Source organism: Teleopsis dalmanni, chromosome 2, assembly GCF_002237135.1.
Source record: "Teleopsis dalmanni isolate 2A chromosome 2, ASM223713v2, whole genome shotgun sequence".
Lineage (NCBI taxonomy): Eukaryota > Metazoa > Arthropoda > Insecta > Diptera > Diopsidae > Teleopsis > Teleopsis dalmanni.
The window spans coordinates 202568479-202593338 of record NC_051847.1 but is presented as its reverse complement, the minus strand read 5'-3'; the positions used below and the strand labels follow the sequence as shown (position 1 = coordinate 202593338).

At 29.0% G+C, this 24860-nt stretch overlaps 2 protein-coding genes across 2 annotated transcripts; one reads left to right on the top strand and one right to left on the bottom strand.

The window, feature by feature from the left end:
* Window positions 1–956: 956 nt before the first annotated feature.
* LOC119676580 (alpha/beta-gliadin A-V) lies at window positions 957–3910 on the top strand. The gene is made up of 2 exons (XM_038087822.1): window positions 957–1025; window positions 2717–3910. The coding sequence occupies exons 1-2, from the start codon at window positions 957–959 to the stop codon at window positions 3908–3910; spliced, it is 1263 nt and encodes a 420-aa protein (XP_037943750.1).
* Window positions 3911–11418: 7508 nt separating this feature from the next.
* On the bottom strand, window positions 11419–15174 carry LOC119676579. The gene is made up of 3 exons (XM_038087821.1): window positions 15160–15174; window positions 11984–12578; window positions 11419–11624 (listed from the first exon to the last, which is right to left on the bottom strand). The coding sequence occupies exons 1-3, from the start codon at window positions 15172–15174 to the stop codon at window positions 11419–11421; spliced, it is 816 nt and encodes a 271-aa protein (XP_037943749.1).
* Between the last annotated feature and the right edge of the window lie 9686 nt (window positions 15175–24860).

The following is a 24860-nucleotide window of genomic DNA, read 5'->3' as shown; positions in this document are numbered from 1 at the left end:
ACGAAAAGACTTTTCGGCTTCAGCTACTTACTGGAGTACTAACGGGGAGCTCTGCCATTACGCCTATGCTCCAAAGATGGTGAGTATCTACAAGTGAATTGTGCAGTAGTTGTCAAGATGAGAAGGATGTAGAATCCATCAAACACTTCCTGTGTCTCTGTCCAGTACTGTCTTGGGCGTTCGAATAGCATTTTCATCGTACTTTCATTAAATATATTAGTCTCTTAAAATTAATTAATCCGAATAAAAATATATCAGTATTGATGTGATGGCCTTTTAAAAAAGGTCTTTGTAACAACTCATGCCTATCCTTTAAACCTATGAAATAAAAAGTACTTATACAAAAATAGTATATAATAATATAATTGTAATTATTGTTATCATTATAATCTTATATCCTGTCAATCGTACATTAGTATCAGATCAGAAGAATTATGTGAAATGTTGTGTTAAACATTTAGTTAATGTTGAACATTAAGGTGAAGTATTTAAAATGGGAAACACCTTTGATTAAGATTATATCAAGACCATGACTTTATGAGTTTTCTAAGTTCTTTTAGGATAACCAAGAGGACATTCAAGATACAGCAAAGTCTGGGCGTTTTAACAAATTCATAAATGTTGAAGACTTAAAGAAATTTGAACAAATCGTAATTACCAATATAAGTATAACCATAAGAGTGGTTGCTAAACAATCAGGAATGTCCATTTTAGAAAACGACTTTTACGAATACTTTGTGTATAATATTCGAACTTTTACAATACGAAAGAATAATTTGTTTCGAAAATTTGTTATTTTTTCAGCAGTTTCTGTCACAACAGATCACAATAATAACATAACTATAATAAGATCTAATAACATATAATAATATTATAAATTGCTACTTTGGTTTTTAAACTTAAAAACACACTTAAGAATCTATATTTTCTGCAATAGATATAATAATGCTGAAATCATGGAACAAACTCAAGACTTAACCTCTGAAACATGTGATCCAATATTGTCTCTCCAATTGGAATCTATAGTATAACAGTAGAATAAGTACGGAGTATTAAACTGGGTGTATTTTGCATGGAGGGAATGAAATAAACAGTGAAGGTTAGATAGTAATATTAAAAATAATTAAAAGATCATTTTCTGACCAGAAGTCATATGATTAATAATACACAGATGATTAGCAATATATGTATTTAGCTTATCATTATTTGGAAATTAGCCAAGGAAGTCCGGTTGCTCTGTATTCGAAACTTAATAATGTTATTTATTCATTATGGATGCAGATTTTAACGGAATGTCGAAATCGCAAGGTCGTTTGTAACGACAAAACACAGAAAAAATTAACATAATTAAAAAAATATTTTATAAAGCATTAATTAACACTTTTTTTGCCAACTTTTGTTTATTTACAGTTCGTAATTTAAACTGTTTTATAACAAAAAACGCCCACAAAACCAAATCGGTTTTAATATAAAAATATTGAAGTGATTAAATTTGTATTGGTAATTATAATTGGTAGTAATTTATCATTTATTTGTGAAATAAAAGGTGACAAATCATAAAAAACTTAAACAAAAGTTTAAGTTTTTTTCACATGAAAAAAAAACTTCTCTTTGACACAACAAAAAATTTATACGAAATCATAGAAAATATGAAATTAAATAATAATATCGAAATAAATTAAAAAGCCTGTTTAGGTCGAAGAAAGATTTTGTTTATAATTTTGCATAATAAACGCTTAATTAAAAAAATCAATATGGTTTATGCAGATTAAGGGCGCACAGATGCTCACGCATACGCACACAACGGAACGCTGACGCACTCGAAACGGAAGCGAAACGATATTGCCAAAGTGCGGTATACGCGACCTTCTGCTTTACTGTTAAATGCATGTGAAGTAGTAGCATTTCTCCGAAGACCGCAAAACAGGTAAGAGACCCGAAGAAAGAGCAGTTTGGGCCGTCATAGCCATCGGAGTATTGGCTCAATGGGTCAAATTCGAAACATGTTTGGTATTTTATATAAAAATGCAAATTTCTTTATTGTTGCTGCTTTCTTCCGAACGATTTGTTAATGAAAAACGTTACGTGCGAGACAAAAATATTCAAATAATATCAATAAAATAATAATTTTGCATTAATTAAATTTGTATCTCGTCTGAGGTGACATTAGAAATTTTCCAACTGCGATGTTTGTTAGTCGATATCGATATTAGATAACAGACTGCTTAAGTCTATTGAGGAGGATGCATTTTTAATTTGGTTCATTGAATTTGGCTATTGTTGTGATTCCGTGATTTGCTAATAGTGGTTATGTGAACGAGTTGCAGAGCATTAACTCGACTAGCCCAAATGCGTAACAGCTGATGCTGATGCTGATGCTGCTATAGGGAAAAACAATAGATTTTGATATTTTATTGGCAATGGTTTGGATTTTATCAATAATGGATTTGCATAGTTAAATGAAAAAGAAATGGATTTCATATAAAAGCGTTGGCGAGTTCAGGGACAGGCATCAGTTTCATATTTGAAGTTGTCCAATTAAGGTTGAAGGAAGTGTTTGAGCTATATATAGAAGAAAAATACACAAAATGAAGTATTTTGTTGGTTTTTTGGTAAGTTTAATAAAAATTTTGTTAAGAAGTTAACCTAAACAGTTTAACAAAACCAAACTCATTAAAACACCATATGCATAAAATAACATAAACTCATTTTACAGTTATCTGCACTCATTGCTGTTGCACTTGCGCAACCTGGCTATAGATATCAAGCACCACCTGCACCTGCACCACCAGCAATACCAGTGCAATCACCACCAGCACCTGTTGGACATATACCTTCTGTACAGCAATTACCACTTCAAGCACCAAATAACAGACAACCCATACCCGTAAACAGTTATCGTCCACAGCAACCACAATCAAATAGTGGCATTTATTCTGTAGTGCAATCTGCACCGTTGGCACAAATCAATCTACAAAATCAACAACAAGTTGTGCAGCATCACGCACAAGCAGCACCAATACATGCACCAGCTCCTGTAGCCTTACCACAACAGCATCCATTGCCTGCACCAGCACCAGTTCTTGCTCCTGTACCTGCACCAATTTCAATTCCAGCTCCACAACCCATTTATGCACCAGCACCTGCACCCGCCCCATTATCGTTTCCACAACAAACCTATGTTTCTGCTCCACAACCCATTGCCTCAGTTCCACAATCTCACCAACAACAAGTCGTACAACAACAAGTTCTCCAACAACAGGTTGGCTATCCACAACCCGTACAAAATAATTATCAACAAACCTTCCAAGGTTATCAACGTCCACAAACTGCTATAATCACAAAGGACATTTACATACATTCAGCACCAGAAGATCAAGAAGAATCAAATTTGGGACAGCAATTGGACAGCGCACCAATTCGTAAGAATTATCGCATTGTTTTTATTAAAGCACCAAGTCAAAATTTGAAACTCGCTACTGCTGCTTTGAGACAAGCTCAAGCCACACATGAAGAGAAAACTGTCATTTACGTCCTGTCCAAGAAACCTGATTTGGCCGAAGTGCAACAACAGTTGCAACAATCTCAAGCTCAACCTAAGAACAATAAACCTGAAGTCTACTTTATTAAATACAAGACTCAAGAGGAAGCTCAACGTGCTCAGCAACAAATACAAGCGCAGTATGATGCTTTGGGTGGTTCTACTCATATCTCCGATGAAGGTATTGCACCAATCACTTCCGTTATTGGTAATACACGCGGTGAGGCTGTCTTGAGCCAACCTATCTTCCCCGCGCAACAGCAATTTGTGCAACAGAGTTACCAATCACAATCATCAGTTGGTGGTTCTTCGTCGTTCATTAACTCAGCACCCTCACAGAAATACTTGCCTGTGAAGACTCTTAAATGAAGTGCTTGAAGGCAATAATCCATTTTTTGCCACTTTTTAAATTTTACAATCACATTTTCGTGACCAATTTTTTTAAGTTCATGCTATCGTGTCATAAGTTAAGTTTCATTTAGATTATAATTTTATATCATATTAAATTATTTTTATTTATGCAAAATAAAGTTTTATACAAAATGTTAATTAAAATTTGTGGTACTTATTATTTTAAAAATAATATAAAATAAAGTAATTTAGCTAGGTAATGAGTGTAGCCAATAGGGGGGGAAGAAGGTGATAGTCAACTCTTGCTAAAAGGATGCTAACCCATCATAAGTTGGTCTTGCTGCATTTTCTCTCTAAATGTGATGTATTTGAAACGAAGAGGTAGAATTTTTATATTTGCAGACAGCTGTGTAGAATCACATTCTCAATATGAATTTTCTCTATACAATAACTCTTTTTTGTTTGCTTTATACAAAAAAAAATTTATACTAGAGATCACAAGGGTTTTCTCTTCCTTTTGATAACAATTGCACATGTATATATTATTATATATATTGGAAAAAATATTAATATTTCATTATCTTGATAGGATTAAAAATATAGACCATATCGCATTAATAATGTCTTAAGGAATGACTTCAAGCTATTAGAACAAATTAGATGAAGATTCAGAAAACTTATATATTAATGATGCGCACATAAATATGTAACTCTGCGATGATTTAAGCCCAAAGATATTGAATACACCTTCGGAATCGCTTATATCTATTCAACTTTTAAGCACTACATACGAATACAGCCAAATACTGTGTCGACACTTTAGTATGCCCCGAATATAGATTTCAGTATAAAGAATTACCGAGAAAGTTTTAGAAATAAGTTCATCATTTACTTAAACAAAAAATATATCATAAAACCTTCTTAGTATAATTATGTTTACAAAAAATATGATTTTTTTTTTCAAACAAGATAACAATGATGTATCCATATTTATTGAAGTTCGAATATGACAATACGTACTTGGTAGACACATTGCCAGACTACAGTAAATTACTATTTAATATGCACAAACCATATTTGGTTAAAATAATATTAGAGCGTTGAATACTTATATTTTCAAAATATTTAGATTATTAAAAAGAAAGGATTGTGCACTACGACCTAAAAGATTTATTGTGCTCTAAAAGTATTTACAGCATTTAAAAATTTATAAGGATGTTCGTATCTAGGGCACCTCTTCATTAATGATGTACTAAAAGTACTGGATATCGATATATGTAAATTGTGCATATTCCCAAAAGTTCTGCAATGGTCTCAGTGAAAAGGAGTAGATTAATGTGAATCATAATTAAGCTAAAAGAAATTTCATTTTTCTAAATAAGTTGACGTACGAACTAACTATGTATGTGAGTTAAAAACTTTTTTCCGTAACCATAATCTAACTAACATTATCTAACATTATCTAAGTAACTAAAAAAATTTTAACAGTTTTATTTGATTTTATGGTAAATGGCAAAAAAACCTAATATTATAAGTTAGTAGGTTTTACTACTTATAGTGAAAATGATATAAGTTTTTTACTATAGAAAACACCAAAAATTATTTGCTGAAGATATTTAAAATAAATTTGTATTTGCTTAAATATAAATTTGCTCCACTGTACAAAAGCTTAGCTATGCATAGTTTTAGGCTGAATATATCTCAATATGTGTATTTACAGAAAAAGTTTAAATATCAGCATTGTAAGCTTTTTTACATATTTCATGTATATTTTTAGTTATTAAAAATTTACCAGATATATACAATAAAATAAAAAAAATCGAAATTTAACAAAACAATAATTTTTATTTTTTATTCTATATGAAATAAGTAGTAAAGTTAAGCATAAAGTTTCTAATAAATATAGAATTTACTAAACGTTTATATTAATCAAAAAATTTTTTTGTCAGTGAAGGCTTAGCAATAGTCATATAATGGTTATCAAGCTTTGTGACACTTAACAATATCCAAATGTAATTAATAGCATTTTAATCCATGTTCATATAGTTTTTAAAAGAAGTAATCGTTTAATATCAGCTGTTTTTGACAGTAACACTTACATTTTCTTTGTTTCGAATAAAGCTTAACTCGTAGGTACTATTTGTTGAAGAATTATACCAACCAGTCAATCTTAGATTTCTTGACACTATATTTGGCAATTTTACTTATAGCTGCTGACACAGCAGTAAGCTTTATTTATGTTGAAGCTAGTGCACTTGAGCACTTATTTTGATTCCACCACTTGAGTCCTCTTTCATAACTTGAGGTACCTTCAAAACCCCTCATTATGCCTTGACTGGATTAATATTTATCACTTCATCAGACCAAGTAATAATTGACCTTAGATCTGCATATCTCCCCGAGGAGTCTGTAATCATTCTGAGATTTGATAATGCGGTGTTGGTAAGTCTGTCAGTTTTTGCAAATAATTTCAGGGCTCTATCCTTTATGTGTTTTTTGAACGGCTCAATCTTGAGGTCCCTGAGGATGTCATTCGTCCTAATGTTATTCAAAATTTGTAAGCGTCCTTCATTAAAATCAATGTATCTTCACGCATCTCTCTATATAACTGTCTAACTGCCTACCTATTTACTATCTCCTTGTTCATTTGATTTAAATCAAAACAATGTAGCGTCTGATTCGCTGATCAAACATGTTTAAACTTAAAATTCTTTACGAACACTATTATTTCTAATAGACTAAACATAAAGTATTTATAAAATTGACTCGTGTATAAAAATAAATCTTTAACCTTAAAGTAACAAAAATTTTATAAACTTAATAGAAATAATTTCAATTAAATTATAGCATTTTTTTTTTTTTTCTTAATCCACTTATTTTATTACAATCTGTCAGGTATGAATGTCAATAAATTATATATATTAACATGAATCGTAATAATAGTAATTACGATCTAAAAAAGAAAGACACGATGGACTATGTCCAGTGACATATTTAATTTAAATAGAAGTGTGTGACCTACAATAGCATTTATGAATTTACATATTTTAAAATAAGAAAAATAAGAACGGCTTAAATTCACTTAATAACAATTATGATTAAATTTCATAATTCATATTTTTAATAAAATGTGAATTTAAAAATAATTTGTATTAAACAACTCTGTGATTTTTAAATTCAGATATTTTTTTGAATATGTTTCTACACATACCTACTCCCACAATTCAATTTTTTCGTTTGAAGTATGTTAAGTTATTAGATTTAATATATATACATCTCTTTTTGGTATTAAGCATGGTTAAGTCATCTATTTGGTATTGCTATTAATCTTCTTATAGATAAAGACATTTTTTTTTCATTTTTACTTCATGTAAACATCATTTTGGAAACTAAGTATTTATGAAGACATTTAGCTTAAATTTGTTTTTTGTTGTAAGCTGAATACTAATTAAACTAGTGATTAATTAAACTAATTAAACTAGTGATTAATTAAACTAATTAAACACACATGCTACTAAGAATCTAATGATATACTGAAACTTTGAAGAATAAGACAAGTAATAGATGACTGGAACTTATTGAGCCATTCGGTGTCGTAGTAGAGTCCATAATAATTTTTAAGATCACTTTGCAATATGGCTATTATAGTAATTAACCCACACATGTCTTACTTAGTATATGCAATAATCTGGTTAGGATCGTTGTGATTAATATGCTGTAAACCAGGTTACCTGGTTGTAAACAAATTCAATTAAGATCAACTCAATCATATCCTATAAATGATGTCTTAATCACAACGAAATACATTAAATCTTAAATTTATTCACAATTGTCATGAAACGAACTTAGTTCTAATAAAAAACAATGTGAAGATCTTTTGTTAGTATTTTTTTAATAACTATGAAAAAAGATAATCTCAGTTTCGGTAAAATCAAAGCGAACTTCCTTATTTGTTTTAAACTTATTTTTTTGATAAATCTTTCTTCATCTGTCAACGGTCCATCTTTTTTTTCTGGTTGCATCTTAATACATTTAAGTAACAGATAATGTGTTACTTTTGTTTAATTATGCAAGTGTGATTTATATTATTTTGTGCTATTTAAAAATCATGTTGATGACTGATTTATTACAAACTTACGTGTACGGGCACCAATAAAATTTCAACAACTCCACAACTGGAGGAAATCGTCCGAAACGAAACGTCGAATTTCCAAACGCGCTCATAACTCAAACTGATCAATTAATTAGTGATGCTGTGAGTCTTAAAACAGGTTCAAATTAAATGGAAGACTCACTGATTGTGGGTTTTGAATGCACCACTCGGCGAGTGACCTGTGCACCGATTCACTTTGTTAATTATGTTGTAAGCTACATAAGTCGAATGCGGGATATATACGAATGAAATGGCTTTATCAATAGCACAGTAAGGTGTAAATAGTTTTGACATGTGTATTACTTAACATAAGTAAATGCAGGAAAAAACAATAAAATACTTCTTTCCAATAATATTTCAAACAATTTTCAATAATTTGCTAAAACGTAGACAAACTACAGGTGTTGAAATTTTCAATGAATTTAAGAGTGTGCAAACTATTCACTTCACGTAAGATTGTTTATTTTATACGCTGGAAAAGGCTTTCAATATTTGCGAATTTCATTTCTGCAACTAATTATGCGGTACTTTGAGTATTTTCTCATTGCAATTTTAATTAACATGAGTGCATTTGTTTTTTGGTTTGTTTAAGATACTTGTATGATGTTGCAAGATACGTAAGACAAAGAGATTCGTAGATAAATCTTGACACTCCTCTTAGTACCAGGAAACATGCCGACTTAAAACACATGCTAAACTATCGCATAAACATTAAATCTTAAGATATATTACCTATAATCGCATTTTATTTATTTTTTATATGTTTCTGTATTTTATGACTTCACTGACTTTTATGTTTCTGCTTATATCATTTCATATTTCACCGCGAGTATCTTCGGTTGCTGTTTTTAATTATTTCCTTATAAGCGCGTATGTGTGCCTGACATTGACCTAAAGCCAGCTAGTTTCGTAAAATCCGTAGCATCATCGTTCGGAGTGGTAAAGACCAGAATGCAAATGAAGAAGTTTTTATTAAGTTGGCTCAAATGCTCTTTTTTCGTTTTTTTCACTTCTTTTGTGATCTTTTAAATTTCGTTTGTTCCTCCACATTCCATAGTTGTGGTTTAATAGTTCATAACCCGCAACTTAAATATTGTGTAATATTGCATAATATTTCAAAATATAAAACCAGAAAGATATATTTTCATCTCTCCCAATAATCATAAGCTTTGAAACTGAAAGTGTGTCTAAAAGATAGTGAGTGTAGCGAAGAGATGTTTATGATAAGTGATTGTTCATTAGATACATTTTTCTCACTTTACTCACATTAATTAATGACTCGAACAATTTGCTTTTAAAATTAACTGTTAGCATTAACTTATTTTATTTAGGATATTTTTCAAACAAAATTTGCATACAAAACATTATTTAAGTAATGCTTTCAAATTAACAATCGATTCCTTATATATAAAAATGGTATATTATTAACTATCTAATAACGAACTAGGTAGTAGGAGGTATAAAAGACGATACAGGGATATAATAATGAGAACCAGGACCGTAAATGAAGGCACATTCAAAGAGAAAATGAAGCGTATACAGTCATATAACAGAAATTATAGAAATCGGGGGTAAATACAGTGACAAATTTAAGGGGGGTTTATGGTATATAATTATTTTCTGAAATCTTAATAAAATATATGAATCATATAAATTTAAAAATTATAATTTTAAAATAACTTACCAAGGGATTCTCTTGAACCCTAAACCTTCTCTTGCGTACCCTTCTAATGGGAAAAACACGTTGAGAATAAATAAAAGACAAAAAAATGTAGAAGAGAAAGGAAGAAACTATGTGAAAAACCATATTTTTCTAATATTACTAATATTTCTAATATTAATATTTCGAATGTTATAAGATATTGAAAAAGAATTAAATTTTTGTAATGAAGTGAGATTCATAATTTCAAACGTGTTCAATAAGTTGTGCGGTTGATGGAGGTATGAACATCACAATCACATAAACTTTCGCAAAAAATTTTCTTTACGGAAGTAAGTCTTGAAACAGAAATCCAAGCAGAACTTTCGCAAGAAATTTTCTTTACGGAAGTACATAAGTCTTGAAACAGAAATCCAGGCAGAAATATTCGCCATCATAAGAGCATGTTCTCCTACTTTAAATATGGACTTTGTAGAAAAGAAATTTATATCCTTACTGACAGTCAGGCAGCAATTAAAACTTTATTAGCAGTCTGTATTTCATTCAGATTAGTGTAAAAATGTAGGCAATTTATTGATACACTGTGCGAAAGGTCGAAGGTATTTCTAGTTTACTTTCGCGCGCATTTCAATATAGTAGAAAATAAGCGCGCAGACGAGTTTGCTAGACTGGACACCTCTTCTACGCCTATCTGTATTTCAATCCATGTCTCTGCCAGCTACAGTCGGAAGTTGATTTATGACATTTTTTCCGAGGGATTGGGCACATATGCTTCAGCAGTCAGGTCAATGGCTAGATGGCCAATCTATTCCAAACGTAGAGCCCCTAACTTGACACACAGAAGTACATCAGAAGTATCTAGGTTAATATCTATCTTTACAGGGTACTGGACAATAGAATGGCCTACCCTGTAGTAACTCCTGTAACGCGTGTGTATCGGCTCTCAAAGAAAGGACATTAGAACACCTGCTGCGTCTATGTCCACACTTGTCCAGAACTAGGCTTAAATTTTTGGGGCCCTCTACTTTAATACACCAAGCGATATCTCCAGTATTTGCATTGATCATTCTTACAAGGATTTGTGGATTCAAAACGGCTTTTTTATGAGGATTTGTTCCTCCCTCCACTTCACCTAACTTCACCTAGTTCTGGGATCAGTTGAATACATTGTTCAGTTATTAACCTGTAAGTATATTGGTTACCACATTTCTTCAAATATTCGTATAATCTGAACGAATGTATATGTAAAATCCATCCATATTGAGTAATAAATATGCAGATGGACGATTGCTACCAGTATTACCAATGCCAAATCACGTTGCAGTTACCAATAATAAGCAATATAAAAATTTATTTAAATTTTTTTTAAAAACATTTTATAATATATTATTTAAAGAAATATTTTTACATATTTACAAAATCATTTTAAGCTTAATCCTAAAAACAACTCGCTAGACACGTTTTGTATCTTTGCGCGACTATTAACAACAAACAAATACTAATTCGAATAACAATAAAAACGTATCTCAAATGAATTCAACATAATTAAGTTTAAACTTTAACAGATTTGCTTTGAAAGTGAATAGTTTTGGTGTGATTTGTGTTTATTAAATTAAATTAAATCGAGTGCGTGTGTGGCGAAATGGCGATCAGTCGGTTTGAATTCATTTTATTGACTCTCAAACAAACAATGAAATATAAAATACTCGTTACTTAGATGCGAACAATGGGTGGCAAATATTTACTGGCACTTCCAGAAGTGCTAACAACACTACCACCATCGGTGCCGATAAAGCCGCCGCCAGGCGAAGTCCCAACATTAGGTCCTTGTTGTTGATCTAAAGCACCGATAACAGATGTGACTGGTGCAACACCTTCATCAGATATTTGTGTCGTGCCTCCAAGTTGATCGTATTGAGCTAAAATTAAAAAAAATTATTTCAATAATTAATCAAAATTAATTTCTAAAATTAGTAACACGATCTGACCGCTACTGCCATTGACTGAGCATAAAAATCAATAAATCAACTCAATAATATGACTCAAACTATCTCGTGACTGACTTGCCTACAAGATTTCAATATCAAAATATGCAAATTCTTTGATGTAGCGTGACAACGGCCTCTAATGCTTATACGGCCATTAAAGCATAACAAAGAGATTAGCATACTTGCTCACTAAAACGTCTTTCAAATGAAAATTAATCATCAAATACCACACTAAGCAGTCTAGAGTTGCCATATTGTTATACTCGTAAATTCCGTTCTGAACAATTTACCTTGTATTGTGCGTTGTGCGTGCTGTGCTTCCTCTTGTGTTTTGTATTTGATAAAGTAAACTTCTGGCTTGCTGGGTTGTTTGGGTGCAACATCCTGGAAGACAGCCTGTAGGTCCAGTGGATCAGGTTTTTTGGTGAGCACATAAATAATAGTTTTCTCCTCTGTTGGTGCTTGTTTAACACGTAACGCTGCCGAGCTAACACTTGGTGTGGGCGCTTTAATAAAGACAATGCGGTAGTGTTTGCGTGGTGGAGCTACTGGTACTGGTGCTGGACGATATTTATCTTCTGGCTCTTCTGGTGCCACATGGACGTAAATATCTTTTGTGACAATTGGCGCCGCTGGTGCCTGGAAAGCTTGTTGTTGTTGCTGATACTGTTGCTGTGGCTTCACTTGAGGTATACCAAATGTGGGTGTTGCTATTTGTTGATAAGCTTGAGGCTGCACATTAAAACCAAATGATGGCTGTTGTTTGAGATTTTGGAATATATTTTGTGGTGAAAATGAACCCTGACCAGTTTGGAAGTTATTCTGTTGCTGTTGATAGTTATAGCCCTGTGGAGCAGCATTTGCTGCGGCTAGAAAACATATTACCTGAAATGAAGTAAATGTCGAAATAAAACGTGTTATAGATTTTTTAATATAAATATTTTTTTGATATAAAATACAGTTTGTAATGACACAGATTGCTCTTTTGATTTGCTGAGGTATGTTCAACCACTGCTCCTAGGTCGTTACAATTTATTTTTAAAAAAACAAGATGTCCGAAGTGATAATTATAATTTTTAACACTTTTTATTCGGTCTTGATTGGTATAATTTAATGATTATATATCTGAATATAAAAACCAAGTCATAAAAGTTTTTTTTTATTCTTAATTACAGCAATATTTTATTGTTACTCTGCTCTTTTGCATATAATTTAATTATTAATATATTTCCTTGACGAACTTAAAAAGATTACATTTATTACTTGATCTATTTTTTATAATGGAATACTTTACTGGAAACAATGCCTTTGTATGCATTACTGAAAATGATTATTTATTGTTATTGTTAATTTTTTTTATAATCTTTTTCATTGGCCGACTTTAACTATTAGATCGAAAAGGTGCGTAGCTGACTTTAAAAGTAGCTGTAGTTGATCAGCAAAAATTAACGTAAAAATGATAATGACAATTATAGAATTAATTTCAGAGAGCTTGGTGAGGTTGTAGATGATACATTTATATAAAGATTTTAACATAACAAAGTTCTTTTAGTGTGGGTTTACATATTGTAAACATTGGTATAAGAATAACTTTAACAATATAAACAAATTTGTGACTTATATTAGTCATGTTATGATTTATATTAAGTATATATGTTTGTATACTGTATTCTTACATTATATTCGTATAAAAATCTATGTGAAGTATAATTTTAAATATATCAATATATATTTTATTGAATATCACCTACGTTTCGAAGTTGTTTTCAATTTTTCTCGAAGATAATTGTTTGAATAACTCGAATAAAAAGTTAAATATTGACTTATGTATATGGTGCAAGAACCTGCCTGAGAACAAAGTCATATTAGTACGTACACTCCGAAACATCGAAGACATGCTATTAAAAATGTTAGAAATGATAGCTTATAGGTTAATATCTTATATATTTTCTTTACTTAAGCCAACACAAATTTAATAATATAAAGAAACCTGTGAACCTTAAGAAAAAGCTCTTTCGATACTATGACGACTGTGTAGTCCATCTATATCGGAACTGTCGGTCATATAGTATAGCTATTACCTCAGTAGTAGCGCATAATACATATAGTATGCAACATTAATTAGATAAATTGAAAATCATATCTACAGAGAAATGTTCACCTTTTGTAAATGCAAAAAGTTTGGTTTCATTAAAACAATGCTTTGGCTTATACTTCGTAAATGGACATGGATAAAATTTTTAAAATGGTCTTCGACTTAATTGAAAAGTTTCTTTATTCACTAGATCTCTTGTTTGGTGGTCACAGCTGAAAGTTTAGTTCTACTATTTTCGTAAATATTGATATTATACGTGCATGTGTTATTTATTTGTAAATATTAAAGTCGACAGTTTTTTGTGTATTGGTTGTACTGCCTGTAACATTCATATATTGTGTTAGGTAATATTTCTTATAGAATATGTAAGCCGAGAAGACTTATATTCGGTAATATTTTGTATGGAATACCTAAGAAGGCTTATGTACTCCTTAATTTTTTACTATTTTCCAAATTTATATAAGTTTCTTATAGGATAATGTATTTTTAATAGTAAATGATCTAAGGATAAGATCACAGAGCAAGCTCAAGACTATACATAAAAACACGCTTCAATAAAATCGATCAAACTGGAAGCTATTTAAGGGCGTCAACTTTGAAAGAAAGAGTACTAAAAAAACATTGAAATTTTAATAAATACTTTTCGAAGAATTAAAAATGCTCGTGAATTTTTGATAACACTATATTATATATTTTACATTATATATTATACATATATTATATATTATACATTTATATACATATACATTATATGTTATATATATATTATATATATATATATATTATATATTATATTATATACATTATACATATACTATATTATACATTTATGTACATCTTTAGCACGATAAAAGCATTAATATAAATAGTGGTTTTTTTTATGTAACTTTTGAATTCCCATTATTTGTGATATATACAGTTTTAGAAAATAAATTATCTCTAATTATTTTAATTAATAAAAAATCACATAAATCACATATTTTTATCACTTTTAATTTGTACTTTAATCACAAACAAACCGAAAATAAATATGGACAATAACTTGAAAATATCAGTAATATTTAAGCAATTAGATTAAAATTTTAAAATAATTGTATTATTAAAATTATATTCACTTTAAAAAATAATATATTTTCCAATTGTTTTAGTACTTATTTAGGATGAGTTATAACTACTGAGTACTTATTAGGACCACCTATATAAAATTGCGTGTCGAGTCCAGTATTTACAAGATTTTTTTTAAATTTTTCGAAACTTTGTTTTGAATACTTTTTTTTTGTCATTTTTTAGATATAAAAAATATCTTAAATCAAATTTTAGCACAACTTTAGTATTTAGTATGAATTTTATTTAATCATATTTTTCACTTACAATAAAAGCGCGCATTTTCTTAGAAACTTTGAAAACGTCTTGAAAATTAAAGAATAAATCAACGCGACAAGTGTCAACGTCTGGTCCAAATGACAACCACAAATCAACTAAATGTTAATCAGTAAAAGACCAAACTTTTATAAGTCAACCTGCAGAAATCGTGGTAAATTGATTAAAGAAATCCAAGAGTGGAGAAGATCGCACTAAAGAAAAAATTTACAACTGGCACTGAAAAGTACCACCGAAAACTAAAACCGCATCTGCTCGCCTCTATCGCTGAAGAGATGCGCTACGCCTTAGCTTGTGGTCAGAAAAGTAACCTTGGCTAGCAAAACGATAAAGAGCTAGAGAGGTGAAAAGAGCGCAGTACAGCATCTTTAAAGCTGTAGTTTGCTCCCATTGCAGTTGAAGTTTTAATGAATTTAATTACAAGCAAAGCAAAAGATTGATCTGCGAATTTTTGTATCTATGAAGCGGCATATTACGCCGGAAGTTAGTTTTGCCTAGAGAAAAATTTTTGTTACCAAAAAAAAAAAAAACAAAAATAATAATAATAATCCGTAAAATCAACAGAGTTATCAACAAGTTAACACGAACTATGCAACCCAGAAAGATCACACATGCTACTGGCTGGCCAACTGGACTACTTTAATCTTGCATTGGTTAAATTACATAATGGTTTGTTTTTATTTTCTTTTTTTCTGTTTTGCTACATTTAGGTTAAAAGTAATTATAGTAGACTGATGCAGCAGCATTTGATAGATACATCGTAATTTAAATTTATTCATAATAAGTTCCAAAAACCCCACAAAAAAAAAAAACACAAAACACATAATACAATAATATGGTAAGAAAATCCACAACACGCTGAATGATCATTTTACAGTTGCTTTCAAAGAAAGGTCAGAGGAAAGACAATGGACTCATGGACCCACCGTGTAGTCTGATCGTTTCGGGCGCACATACTTAAAATATAATTAAAATGGAATATAATCGCGTGAAAATTGTAGGAAATAACGAAATTTCGGGTTATCGCAGCGTTATGCAGTGAAATTATATTATAATTTCAGAAAACTGTTGGGATGATATTTTAATTTCTGGCACAAGCATTTAAATTTATTAGTTAAGTAATTCGAAGTCATGAAAAGGGCTTCAATGATTTATTGAAATAATTTTATTAAACATTATTTTTGTTTTTGTGTTTTTTCTTGGGCTTTCGTACCATTATGGTGTATATGTTTTGCGGTGGGAAAGGTCAATGAGTTAAAAATTTTAATGATAAATTTAATTAAATTTTACAAAATTTCTTTGTTTCTCGTTTTTGTGGTACTTACCCACAAAATTTAGGCATTTACTGTTTTAGTTAATTTTATCAGCGCTTAAAACTCAACTATTGAATATGTTTTCTAAGGCGTTTTGTTTAATTATCTAAGTCTTACATAATTACATTGTAAGGCAAGGTGTTTTCAGTGTAACATTACATAAGGTCAACACCGGTGAGAACTTTTATTATTCACATATATACATACATATGTTAATAGGTCGGAAAAAACGTATGTGTGTGTGCGTATCTTTTAGCCGTATCTCATAGATACAGTTTTTGTGAAAAAAGAAAATAATCTCCATAACAATATTTAAGCTAATGATGCATGCAAACGTAGACGATTAATTATACGATTCAAAGTGTAACTAATATAAAGTTCAAGTTCGGATTAGATTGAGTGATAAGTAAATACATAAAACAAATCGAATTTCAGTTTTGGTATTTAAAGGTGTGTTTTTATATAGTGTAATTAAAGCTATGATTTTATATCAACAAATTTTAAATAACAGATGATTAACTAAATCGGAATTGATTAAATACTCTATTCAGTAGCTCGTTTTATAGGCCGTTGTCTTAAAACTTAATGAATGGCAAATAAACTTGATATAATTTATTTACGTAGGATTTTAAAATTCATTTTTAGAAAACTTAATTTAAAAATTAAATTGAGATTGAAAAAAAAAGTGTTTTGAAGATGGATTTCAATAATTTTTTTAAAGTTACTGCATCGCTCCATATTGTACGGTATCAATAATAATATATTAACTAAAAATATGTTTTTAAATTTTAACATTGTATATAAGGTTAAGAGGTTTCGAAAAGTAGTGAACTATAACAACAAATATTCTTTGTATATTATTTTAATTAATGGAATTTTTGGCTCACCATACAGCTGTTTTGAGTATTGCCAAATACCCATCACCAGTGGTATTGCAATTATTTCTTCTATTAAATTATTCGTAAATAATTTTTTGAGATTGTAGATACCAAGGATTGATTAGGATTAGGTTAAGTTAATTTCTAATGGTAGAGTTATTGATGTTACTGAATATATGTTTTTACTCTCGTTTTACATATGTTTAAATAACATAAATTTTACTCAAAATTGACCACAAAACCAATATTTTTATAAGTAGAACAAACAGAATATGTATATTAAATAAAAAAGAATAAAAAAAGGAAACTTGACGGGCTTAAAAACATCCGCTCAATGTAAGTTGGTATTTAAATACAGTTACTGTAGTTGTCTATGATCCCCTAAGAAGAAGCCCCTCGCACGACAGAGACAAATTAGATATGAAGCCTTTGAATCCACCTTCTTACAGTTGGGGTAAGTTTTTTTTTTTTGATTTTTATAAATATTAGTTGAGTAAAAAATGTTCTGTATTTATTAATCAAAATAAACACCATATCTTTTGATTCTAAAATCAATTAGAATATTTTTTATATAGAGTTTTATATTCATATCTAAAGTAAAAAGAGATATTTATAATCAGATTTATTCTACCAAATTAATTGGCAAAACTGAAGTTGTAAAACTTCTCAAGACCGTTAGAGTTAAAGAAACCCATATTTGGTTCATTATTTTATACCGAATGGCTTTTCAATTAAAGTCAAGGCAGTGGCAGGTCATCAGATAATTTCCATGTAAAAAAAAAGAAATTCATGTTCGGTTCACTATTTTATGCCAAATGGATTTCCAACTAAAGCCAAGGCAGTGGAGAAATGTAGTGACTTTAAAAAGGTCAAGACAATTTTTCGCAGTTTTGCTACCACATTTCTTGCTAGAGCCCCTAAGATAGAAGAGTATAGACTAAATCCAACCCCTTGAATTTAGATAATTTTATATATATTTCGTCTTTATTGAGGAACAGTCTGATAAAATGTCAAAGAAGTATCTTCCCTAATTCTTTTGGACGCCAAAGCCGGATAATCACAGAGAAAGTGTTTATCTTTTTCTTGCCGATTTCGGATGGAGTATAATAACATTTTTTTTTGGTGACGTTTGTAGAGTATCAAAAAAATAAATCATTAAAAAAATTAAAGATATGATTCAAAAATCTTCACTATCGCTAATTGACGGGAAGAATTGAAAAACAACAAAGATTAAATTTCAATCACTGGACGAATACAAATCTAATACATGATGTTATGGAGTGTTTTGGTTACTTAAAATAATTATAAAAAGATTTGAAAATGCAATATTTATATATGAATATATATTTATATATGAATATTCAATATTTTGAATATTTTATAAATATTTGTATTTTCAGTTATGGAAAATATATATTTCATAATAATATTGTTAAGAAAGCTCATATTAACGAAATTTCATTTATATCCATTGCTTGAATTTGTTACTAATTTCCTGATCCTTTAATGTTATTTTTCTTCTGATTTCGAATCCATTTGTGATGAGCCATGCAGCCGGTTTAAAGTCTGTGACGAATCGCATAAGCAGCAGTCAAAACTTTCTAATAATTTAGAGTTTATAGTTATTAACTTTAGTTTATAGTTTTATTTCCAGATTGTAATTAGTAGACAATAGCAATTATATACATTAATACTTTGTTAAATTCAAACTCAATGTATTGCATAATAACAAAGTAAAATATATATTATAAAAAAGTAATTATCACTGCTAAAAGTTGTGTAAGTTCACACGAAAAAACCAAGATTGTTAATATATATAACAACAACCTTTGGGTTAGAAGTTCAATCCAGACTTGATTTAATGAAAATCAAATAGATGTAGGAAACGTAGACGTAGTGACTAACTTAAGTACGGATATATTTTGACTAAAAAACCTGTTTGTCCATTTATTGCTGGCTTTAAAATCTGTTTTAGTAGCTTCAAATCTGTGATATTGACTCATAACTTAGTCAATATCACTCATAGTTCATTGTTGCTATATAAATATTAATGTGATCTAATAGGTGAATAGTCTGTAAAAAGGCTTGGATCCTCAAAAGAGAGTTAAGACACTCTCGTTAGCATGCTTGTCAGGGTTTTTATTCATTACTACCACATTTTTTTTGTTTTAATATTTAGAGGTGTGTTACTTTTTCACATTAGTCAACTCAGGTACAAGATTTTTGTGCCATGTTGTGTTTAATGGCCTATGTATTGAATGGTTTCATAACTGTTTTGCTATTTAAATATGGAAAAATATGGAACATTTCACATTTGTACAGCTAGAGAGAATCTGAGCTCATGGACATATGCGTTACCTTGTCGGCTATGAATTAAGCCTTTATTTTAGGATTTGTTTCGAGATTTTTGTTTTGTTCAGAGAAACTGATTTATTGTGGAAGGTTGTGTAATAACATCTTTTTATAATGATTATAATATATGTCTCTCTATTTTTTTAAACATTACTTCTCGGATATAATTGGTATAATTTATGTATCTGCTATATATTTTCAACCATCTACTGCTCCAAACTTGAACGTATAATTAAGAAATAATTAAGAAAAATGAACCAGAATTAACTAAAAAATTAAATTGTGTTCCATCATGACAATATCAAGCTATACATATCTTTGATGACTTAAAACAAATTGACGGAACTTGATTAGAAAGCTTTTATATATTTTCAGCATAGTATGTGTTGGTCTATGCAAACCTCTCTTAATGGTTAAAAACTGGCCTACCGAAGAGCCGCTAAAAATCACAGAAATTTTATTGCACTAGTATTGGTGCTATTAGACCACCAGATGATAGAGATATAAACTATTTTCAGCACAATTTGAATAATATATCATCTGGTCAGCATATGTGTTGGGCTATGTATATCTCTTTCAATGGTTAAAGATTGGCCTACCCAAGAGCCGCTAAAAATTACAAAATTAAAAATGTTAGCAAATTAGCAAGAGCATTAAAATAGGTTTTCAGTAAAGAAAATTTTTGTTCAAAAATATACCTGCAGATATTCTTTATATCATTCAGTATTTTAATTTGCTATAACTATTGTATTCTACGTAAGAAAGAATATATAAATCATGCAACAAATAATGCCTCTATGATTAATTTATTCAATTATTCTATAGATGATTTATGATTTCATTTTAATATAAACACAGCAAGTAAATTTGTTATTAAACCTTCACAGCAAATCTACAAAACTCCAGAAAAATGTGCGAACATAAAAGTCAAGTATGACTTTGCGTCAGTTGGTTAAGGTGCGCTGACTCTGAGCTTCAAATTTGGCAGGACACTAGTTCGATTCCTGGTACTTGCAGTTTCAAAAAATTAGTTACGAATAATTAAATACAAGAATTATTTTAAAGACCACTGATGATGGGTATTTGGCAATACTCGAAACAGCTGTATGGTCAGCCAAAAATTCAATTAATTAAAATAATATAAAAAATGAATTTTTGTTGTTGTAGTTTACTACTGTTTGAAAAACCCATTTGTAAAATAATCATTAATAATTTATATATATTTAATGTTAAATTAATAATTAAATTAATTAGTAATTTTATAATGTATCAATTTGACGCTTAAGTGACTCTTTACTTAAGTGTACATTGTGTTTAAAAGTAACTTCAAGAGTTTTTACTTTTTCTTGACAAGTTGAAGTTGTTTGTAATTAAATTCGTTTGTTATTATTAAGTTATTCAATTGTTTGTTGTTGTTGTTGTGGTTTGAGTTAGTGCTATAGCGCACTTTTACTCTTTTATGGTTGGGGGGCTTATTCCTATCCCACACTAAGCTTTCACTATACTAGAATTATTATCATTTATTTATCTTTTAACTGATGACGGACCGTAGATCAGCATAACTTTCTGTGCGTTCTGAGGTGTAACATACTTAAGGTTTGTTAGGATGGAGTTGGCCAATGTATCGACTGTTGTGAATAATTTTTAGACTCTGTCGTTGATATATTTTTTAATTGAGTCGATTCTTAAATCTGTATTGTTTAGTGTTTTTGTTAGGTATAAGTTGTCACAAAATATTCATTAACTTTAGGTTGATTTGAATTTATGTTGAAAAAAATTTTTTCCACAAATTGAGACAAAACCCCTATAATTTTTTAACTATCAATTAAAATACTTATATTCAATAACTTCAGGTTGTTTTGAATTTATGTTAAAAATAATTTTTTCCACAAATTGAGACAAAACCCCTATCATTTTTTAACTATCAATTAAAATACATATATTTATATATTTCGTTTTTAACCGAAAGATATCTGAAATATTTGGAAACAAATTTGTTAAATTAAAACAAAACAAAACTTCATGTCCCAAATCGCTTAAACAAGTGAATAAATTTTTTGCACATCAAACAAAAGACTTTGAAATATTTTTATTGCTTGAAAACTAAAGCTAAAACTAAAACTAAAGATTAAAATAGCAAAAAACGTTATGTAGTGAATTACTTAATACGAACTTTAAAAAAAAAAATAAAAAATCATAAAGTATTTTCAAATAAAATTTATGATAAAAGCTATTATTACTAATATTGAAGACTTCAAAGACGAGCCATTCCATTATTTTAATGTTTGCCTCACCTGCTGTGCTCGGACGATAATGTGGCAATTTTCGACAATTTCAACAAATTAAAAGCAGCTAATTTAATGAGCTCTTTATTTTGGGTTAATTTGATTGATTAAAAGAAATGACAGTTAATAATTCGATTATTAAATAATTCAAAAAATAAAATATAAAAAAAATATTACATCTTAAAAGTAAAGAGATTAATATGAAATTTGTAAAGTCTAAATAAATCTCATGTCTACACTAATTATTATGGAAAATTTTGAATTATCCAAACAAAAAAAAAAAAACTGTTAAAAGATTTTGTTTTTCATATACTATTGTAATTATTTTTAATGTTTTTTTTATATATTTACTTAAGAGTTTCCTTTGAAGTGCACAACTAATTTTTTTTTGTACTTAATAATTTAAAAAAAAATTTCACAACAAATTTTGTTTTTTTTTTTTTAATAACTAATTACTAGATATGCAGTAGTGGAAAAGATAATATTATTTTGAGTTATAATAAATTGAAGTAAAATAAGAAATTTCCTTGAATTTTACAACACAACAATATTTTAGCTTTTTTTCCAAGAAGCCATCATCACTTCTTGCGCCATTAGGTTGTGGCATTAAATCTTATTCAAAATTTGTCAAAAATGTCAATAGTTTTGCCTTTAAATTAAGGTAAAGCTAAAGTTAATTAATATATACACAAAAGCCTCATAGAAATTTTTGTACTTCATATTGCAAAATTGGCTAAAAACACTTCATGGCTGTCAGCAAAATTATGCATCATCTAAACATTGAACGTGCGAACAAAACACCCCCTCACACTTGATGAAATATATCAAAAAAAAAGTCAAGTATATAATAAAAAAAAATGTGAAAAAATATTTTTATTATATTTATTATTAATTTTATTATTTAATAAACCAACAAATATTATTTATCTATTAAAAAAAAAATCAACATCATCGTTGCTAATTGTATCTAAGATGCCAAGGCAAACGATCTTGCAAATATAAGATCTTGCTTGAAGCGATAGCTCCATTGTAATGTTTATTAAGCCTCTTTTTATGGATATGTCAAGTCGTAAATTGTTTTAAGCAAATGAGATTTTTTCCAAATTTTAGCAATTCAAAATGATTTCTATTAAATTTTGCTAAGATAAGGGTGGACGTTATTTTTAGTATAATGAAAGCTGCTGAAATCGTTTCCTAATAATATAGTAATATATATTTTTTTTTATATATTATTTTTTATATATATTTTATTATAGAGAAAATTTATTATTTTTCTTAAAAATGATGCTATAAATTGAAGCTATACGTATAACATTTTTAAATAACTATGAGGTGTTATTGTTCATTTAATAGTATGAATACATCAAGTACTCGTTAATTAAAAGAAATATATTTATAATAATCTTATATAACTCCTTATTAAGTTAACAAAGATATAATATAATAAAATTTATTAAAACAAGTAAAGATATTGCCTTAAGGTTCACCGAGCTTAGCTACCGTTTTCCCAGAGTTTTGAATTTATATTGGGAACTCATTTGTATGATAATAAAATATATAAAACATATAAAATATATAATAACACATATACTATAAAATATTATTATATATTATTAAGAAGACCTGCTATAAAGTTTTAGTGCACATAATATACATAGAAGTAGATAAATTTGCAGTATCAGTTTATAGGATAACTGTATCCAAATTTTAACCGATCCATAATTTTTTTCCACGTATATTCACTCTAATGGCAGATACTTAATTTTCAAACTAGAAGTAAATGCTTCAAAAATAGAAAAGCTTTTTAAGAAAAGCGTGTTCCAATATCGCTGGTTAATATGCGCGCTATATCTAAATCTGAAGTGATCAACTCAATTTTTATTATTTCGTTTGCATTTTATAAATTTTATTTCAATTAAAAACTTGAAATACATATTAGAAAATAAAATAGTTGTTTTTTAAACAAAAACAGCTGTCAGTTTATTTGGATCTAAACCTAGGTAATATATAAATTTAAACCTAGGTAAATAAAATCTTCCGCATTCTCTTATATAAACATAAATACATTCTGTGCCACATTTAATTTCAATATCTTTATTTAAGATAAAGGAAACTCATAACTAATTATTTAGTTTATATGGCTACTATAAGATATATAATAGTTCAGTTTCTGCTAATTGGACAAATAAGCAAGGCCCAGTCCTAAAAAGGACGTGCCCATAGCTTCATACAAAAACACAATTGAGGGACTAGTTTGAAATGAAACAGATAAACATATAGATGGACAAGACTAAATGAAGTCCAATCATTGAGATGTTCAAGAATATATGTACTTTATGGAGTCTACGACGTTTGCGCTACAAAAATCTTGACAAAACTTATGCTCTTTTGCGTTTAAAGGCTATAAAAATATATACATAAGTAGACATTCTTAATTTTTTTTCACATAGATAGTTATAATATATTTGCGTTGAATACGAATAATTAATAAAAAATAAAATTTAATTGTTTGTAATTTACTACTATTCAAAATCTTCCTATTTATAAAATTTTTCTATTTTTGTCATATTTTACATAAAATTACTATTTAGTAAAACTTTCTTTTAAAGGTATTAAAATTTACTTCTGACGCTAAGTTCTACATACACGAATAAATTTATCATAAAATTCTAGACTACATATGTATTGATCCACTTTAATGGTTAAGAAAAAATTTTATAGTCAAAGTATATCAACCAGTACTTTGTATAAGAATTGACCTTTGTGCAAAACATTTTTTCTAACATTCTATTTCCAATATATTGTATTCTTTGAGTTTGAACTCTTTAATTACGCTGTTCTGGCATTTCAGTGCATGCCACATT

What these genes read in the sequence shown, in the direction of transcription:
- LOC119676580 (XM_038087822.1), top strand. Translation starts at nt 957, where the DNA reads ATGGAACAAACTCAAGACTTAACCTCTGAAACATGTGATCCAATATTG. An exon ending in CTCTCCAATTGGAATCTATA is followed by an intron (nt 1,026 to 2,716) that starts GTATAACAGTAG and finishes CTCATTTTACAG; the next exon opens with TTATCTGCACTCATTGCTGT.
- LOC119676579 (XM_038087821.1), bottom strand. An exon ending in CGCACAACGCACAATACAAG is followed by an intron (nt 11,625 to 11,983) that starts GTAAATTGTTCA and finishes TTTTAATTTTAG; the next exon opens with CTCAATACGATCAACTTGGA.